Consider the following 6287-nt stretch of genomic DNA (forward strand, 5'->3'; position numbering starts at 1 on the left):
ATGGATGGATGGATGGATGGGTGGATGGATGGGTGGATGGGTGGGTGGGTGGATGGATGGATGGATGGGTGGATGGGTGGATGGGTGGATGGATGGATGGGTGGATGGATGGATGGATGGATGGATGGGTGGATGGATGGATGGGTGGATGGATGGATGGATGGATGGATGGGTGGGTGGATGGATGGATGGATGGATGGGTGGATGGATGGGTGGATGGGTGGATGGGTGGATGGATGGATGGGTGGATGGATGGATGGATGGGTGGATGGATGGATGGATGGATGGGTGGATGGATGGATGGGTGGATGGATGGATGGATGGATGGATGGGTGGATGGGTGGATGGGTGGATGGATGGGTGGATGGGTGGATGGGTGGATGGGTGGGTGGATAGGTGGATGGATGGATGGATGGATGGGTGGGTGGGTGGATGGATGGATGGGTGGGTGGGTGGATGGATGGATGGATGGGTGGGTGGATGGATGGATGGATGGATGGATGGGTGGATGGGTGGATGGTTGGGTATATAATAAATATACACACCTTCTTCTACACCTTCTCTTGAAATGCCTGGGTGCAAATGAGCGCGTTTGTCTGCTGGAAAAGTGCGTGTGCAATGTTTGCGTGTGTGTATGTGTGTGTGTGTGTGTGTGTGTGTGTGTGTGTGTGTGTGTGTGTGTGTGTGTGTATTTGCGCGCGTGTTTGCTCACACAAACGTGTGTTTCAAAACAATGGTGGTCCTGAGAGGCGGCCTGCACGGCTGACTCTCCTTTAGCTTCCCATAGTGGAGGAACGTGGGAAAAGAGGAATAAGTGCCATTCATCTTTTCACTGGCTCATTCACTGGCCCTCTTTCTCACTCTCATCGCTCCTCTTTCTCTCTTTCACTACGCGCCTTTGTTCCCTTAAATGGCCTCTTTACTTCTGGCTCCGGCTCTATTTGAGATCTCCTCCTGCTGTACCCAAACACACACATGCGCGCACGCGCCCAGGCGCACGCACCCACACACAAGCAGTAGCTGCATAACATACATGCACATTAACACGCAGGCTTACACGCACGCCTGAGTCAAGCGCTCTTAACAGCCCTTGAGGTTGAAATCCTCTGAAAAATCCTCTTTAAAACCTCTTGCAGGAGGTTTTGTTTGTCTTTTTCTTGCTGCGTTGCCATGAGTGGCCGCGCTCAGGAGTTGAAAGGAGTTAAAAGCAAACTTCATCCCTTCTCTTAAACATGGTCTAACGATCTAACCAACCAACTAACTGATGAATAATCAAATCTGAAAAGAAATGTGTATTACAGAACTGATTGTAGAACTTAATAGGAACAACTTAGCCAGAAGCAGGAAACACCGAAACACGTGTTTTTCTGGTAGATAATAACTTTTGGTTCGAATTGATTAAAAGAAATAAAGGAAACAGAAACACTTCAGGTTCAGTTTTTCCGTCCATTCCTGCCTTCCTGCTCTTCTTTTTGGCATAATTATGCACTTTAATCCACTTCTTACCCTTCCCTTCTCCCTCAACAGGGCACTTATGTGTTTAGTTTTTAATGATCTGGGACATGGTCCCATTTTCAATCTAATGGAGTTTGGCCCCTTTTCATATATAAATATATATATATACAAATCTAAAACTTCGCATTGCGCTTATGGAGAGCTGTGGGAAGGGATTTCACACAAACGTCTTGCGGTTTGTTCTAACTGCAATTAAGGTTTAACTGGCGACTTTCACTTTGAATCGACTTCCTTTTTTTTTTTCTTTTGAAAAGCAGCTTCCTTTAACAACATGTTTTTTATAAGAAAAAAACAAAAAAAACAAAAAAGGAGACATATTTCCTTAGCATTCAGTTAGTCTTGCAGTCGAGAATTTCCTCGGACACTTTGCTCACTGGATTATTCACTTCAGTACTGTGTTTAAATTTCACTCCTCTGTTCAACCAGCTCCTTTGTTCAGATGACCTCACATAAAGTTTATATTAGTATCTTATGTTTAGTATCTATGTTAAAGCTTTTGTCGTGATCACATCAGTTTTTTTTGCTGGTTGAATTACTTCAATTGCCATCACAAGGTCCTGCTTCAGCCCATGTTGTGCTCCTTACATTTCTGCTACTTTAGCTGACAAGTGAGGACGAAGGTTAATCTAGTTGAACTCAAACAGATGAAACTGGAAACCTCTTCTTCCTCTACCTGACAGGTGAGAAGCGAGTGAGAACTAACGTGGCTGAGGTGAACGCCACTGAAAATTAATCCCATCGTCTTGAGGCTCAAACCTTGACTGTCGCCTCTTTTTAAAGTTTAAACCACGAGTCACTTGTCATTAACGAGATACTGCAAACTTTTTTTCTTTGGCATGCACTACATCCTGTGCGACCCCATGCGTAATCTGTCGTCAAATTCATTCACACCACCACCACCACGCTAAGCGCTCGTTACCTTCACGTCCTTGGTGTTCATGCGCGTTCCCTCCTTCCCCACGAAAATGTCGTCTATATCCACCAGGACGTGCCGATCCAGGCCCAGCGTTAGCTTCCGGTCAGTGAGGTAGGAGATGGCGTCGACCAGGATGAGCCGGTGCAGCCAGTATCCCAGCCCCTGGCCGAACAGCACCCTCCTCACGCCGTCGTAGAGTCCCAAGTCCTGCACCACGGTGGCTTGGAGTCCCGAGATGAAGCCCGGGCCGGGGCTGTCGCCGCTGCTGGCGCCCGCTCCCTCCTTGGCCCGGGCGTGCAGCACCGCCTGGTAGGTGGAATGATTGGAGGAGAAGGAGGTCCAGTCGTCCCCGGGCAAAGGTCCCCGGTCCGTGCCGGGCTTGGTCAGGTGGAGGAGAGGCGAGCTGGACACCACGCAGCAGTCCCACAGCGCCTGATTGGTCCTGAGCACCAGCGGGAGGCCCCGCAGCTTGAGGAGCGGCGGCGAGTTCTCGGTGGAGCGGTAGAAGCCGATGATTCCCACCCGGAACTCGGTGCAGTACTGGTGCAGCAGCTGCCGGTTCCAGGCGTCGGCGTTGGAGTACTTGAGCAGGTTCTCGTAGATGATGAGCGAGTAGCGGCCGCGGCCCTTCTCCGTCAGCGGCGGCAGGTCGCCCTTGCCCGAGGCGATCTCCATGCGGAAGCGGTAGTGCGCCGACTCCAGGATGGCCACCACGTCCTGGCCCAGCTGGGAGTACTGGGACTCCACCAGCACCAGCACCACGGGCTCCGTCTGGACGTGGGTGTGCGGGGGGTTGGGCGGGTACGGGTAGGGGAGCTGGTGGTACGCCGAGAGCGGCTGGGAGCAGGCGGGTTCGGGCGGCTGTCCCAGCTGCATGGCGGGCGAGGAGTTGGTGAAGAGGAAGTAGGCCGAGAGGAGCAGGGAGACGAGGCAGCAGGAGGCCAGGAGGAGCAGCAGGCGTCGCAGGTGGCGGCGGAAGCGCACGGCCACCGTCATGGCGCGAGGACGGGCGTGGCGTAGAAAAGGGAAACGTCTATTATCTGTTTTTTGTCAGAGCCCGACCTCCCCCCACCCCCCCAAAAATAAAAAGAGTCGAGTCTGTCTCCCCCTCCTCCCCCTGCCGAGGGAGAGACTGTCTGGGAAAAAAAAAAAAAAGAATCCAACTCAGGATTGCGTCATGTCACCATGGCAGGTTGAGGGATTGAGCTGCGCCGGATGTTGGGAGGGGTGGAGGTAGAGGTGGTGGTGGTGGGGGTGAGCGTGTCTGGTGGTGGGGTGGGCGGGTGGGGGGACTCAGCCTTCCGTCGGGTCCTCAGAGACGGGCGGAGCGATGATTAATGCCTGCGGACAAGTGGGGACAAGAAGGTGAAGATGAAATGGCGAATTTGCAGGAGGAGGTTGAACAATATGCATTAAGTTTGAATGTGTGTGTGTGTGTGTGTGTGTGTGTGTGTGCGTGCGTGTGTATACACTCAGAGAGGTTGCGCCCCAGCGGGGAAATGCGAGGGCACAGCTGGTAACTACAGAGCTGATTGAAAACAACTTGGATCCTTAGGGCTTAGCCAAACCTCTGGCGCAACACGCACACGCACGCACGCACACACACACACACGAGCGACACCGCAGTTAAAAGCACAAACACACCCGGCAAATGCCAATCCCCGCAAATAAACAACAGCTGGTTTTGTGCTAATATGGCCATGCAGGGAGGGTGGATGGCAGCGCCGCTAATCAGTCCCATAAAGCTCCGCCGAGTATTCTTCTAATTGCGCCAAACTCCGCGCACTTCTGTCCCATTTCGCAGCCTAATCATCTGAAATAGCACAAAATTAGACTTGGAATCCCTTCGCCAGGAGCGCTAATCTGAGGGGAGAGCCCGTGACGATGCGGAGGAGACGGAGAGCAGGAGAAAAGTGCAAGACTGAGAGGGCAGGAGCGAAATGCAATGAATTATAGAGAGAGACAAAAAAAAAACAAAAAAAAACAAAAAACAGAGCAGGATTAGCATCTTAATGTCTGTGCCAGGAGCCAGGCGGAAGAAAAGAAAAGATCCCACAGCATCTTTTTCTCCCCCACTCCTCCACCTCACGCCCTCTCCCTCAGTCTTTGCGAAGCCCCTCTCTGGCTCCCTCCGTCTGTTTGAATATCAATAAGTCTTTGCTCGCGTTCCACATCCTTCCCTCCTCGATCGCTGCCTTCAGCGAACGTGCGCAGCAGAGAAGGTCACGGCGGAGAGACTCCGGTCACGCTCGTTCGACATGACACCACCAAATGCAAGAGAAGGGGGAATAACTTGGACTTTGGGTTTCTCTCGCAAAGCCGGCTTCAAAAGAGAAGCAAAGAAGTCTGGTCAAATGAAATGCGCGCCTTGAAAAACAAGAATTAGTCTGGATTCCACTTTTAAAGAGGGACAAACCTGTCTGAACTTTGCTTGTGTGTTTATTTTTAATCACGCCATGAACAACATCTGATATTTTGAGACTGACAGGTAGACGGGCCACTTTAAACCTGTTGAGACGTTCATGTGCTGCGCAATTAACTGCCACAAGAGGGCGCTGGCATCGGAGTGGCACGAGTGACTTCATCTCGAAGTTTTCGTATGTCTCGTTCCTTTAGAAAACTAAAAAGAAAAATCCCAACAACTGCGGCTTCTAAAGCAAGCACGATTGATTCAACATTATTAAAAAAAAATAAAATAAAATAAAATAAACCCGCATATAGATTACATTTAGAAGTCACAGAAACATTTGAAACATCTCTTTAGGTTGGTACAATAAAATAAAATAAAATAAAATAAACTCTTTAAATTCATTAATCTGATTTATAATTTTAACTTTTCATTTTGTCACGTCTAAATTACAATCCTACCTCAGTATAGGCAGGTGGACATACGTTGGCAAATGTTCCTTAAAATCGGGAAAGCATGTAAAAAATAAATAATGAATAATTATAAGTTAAAAACAAAAAGTAAAATAAAAACAATAGCAATGAAATGAGTAGCGTCTGCTCCGTCCTGACGTGAAGTCCCCTGAAAACAGTGAAGCAGACATCGGCGGTTCCCACCACACCGAGTCATCAACTACAAGACGAGAGTTGCCTCCGCTTGAAGTTTACGCTGCGATCGAGCGCCGAGCGACTCCCACACTCACCTCTCGCCGAGTTGCGGGCGCTGCCGTGCGGGCAGGAAGCGTGACGGCGGAGCGGCGAGCGCTGCTGCTGCTGCTGCTGCTGCTGCTTCGGGTGGGTCCGGGTCTCCAGTCTCGGCGGCGCACCGTTCCCGTGTGTTTAGGATGCTGAAGCCTTGTGCCATCTCTCTCTCTCGCTCTCTCTCTCTCTCGCTCTCTCTCTCCCGACCCCCCTCCTCTCCTTCTCTTTCTTAACCACACGCGCGCTCACTCACTCACGCACTCTCTCTCTCTCTCGCTCTCGCTCTCTCTCTCTCTCTCTCTCTCTCTCTCTCCGTCACTGAAGCAGCTGATACCACAGCCACCCCTCCATCTTTCTTCTCTTTCCGCCGCTGCTGCCCCGCCGTCTCCTCCTCCTGCTGCTGCTGCCGCTCCTGCTTCGCCCCCACGTCACTACACCCAACCGTGCGCACACACACGGACACACGCGCAGCTGAAATCTCCACGCTCTCTCTCTCTCTCTCTCTCTCTCTCTCTCTCTCTCTCTCTCTCTCTCTCGAATAAGGTTCGGCGTGCGGGGAGGAGATGTGGTGGGGGTGCGGGTGCCTCGGTGCGATGCGCCCCTGTTGACGACTGAGCGCCGCCGCGCGTAAACGGTTCCGGTCTGAAGAAGAAGAAGAAGAAGAAGAAGAGCGCCTACACAAGTGGAGAGGCGATGGGAGCGATAGAGG

General features: G+C 51.3%; 1 protein-coding gene across 2 annotated transcripts in view; it reads right to left on the bottom strand.

Annotated features, from left to right (window-relative positions):
* ndst3 (N-deacetylase/N-sulfotransferase (heparan glucosaminyl) 3) overlaps positions 1–5824 on the bottom strand; it is a 47720-nt gene extending 41896 nt beyond the window's left edge. The window contains exons 1-2 of one of the 2 annotated variants that reach the window (XM_076045027.1): positions 5581–5824; positions 2435–3772 (exon numbers count right to left, since the gene is read on the bottom strand). In XM_076045027.1, the coding sequence (XP_075901142.1) occupies positions 2435–3427 (993 nt within the window). In that variant the 5' untranslated portion in view covers positions 3428–3772; positions 5581–5824. The remainder of the gene's footprint in view (positions 1–2434; positions 3773–5580) is intronic. The other variant, XM_076045036.1, reaches the window with a different exon arrangement.
* Between the last annotated feature and the right edge of the window lie 463 nt (positions 5825–6287).

Source organism: Nelusetta ayraudi, unplaced genomic scaffold (genome assembly GCF_046127955.1).
Source record: "Nelusetta ayraudi isolate G7.1 ecotype Tasmania unplaced genomic scaffold, CSIRO-AGI_Nayr_v1 ptg000004l, whole genome shotgun sequence".
In the NCBI taxonomy this organism is placed as follows: Eukaryota; Metazoa; Chordata; class Actinopteri; order Tetraodontiformes; family Monacanthidae; genus Nelusetta; species Nelusetta ayraudi.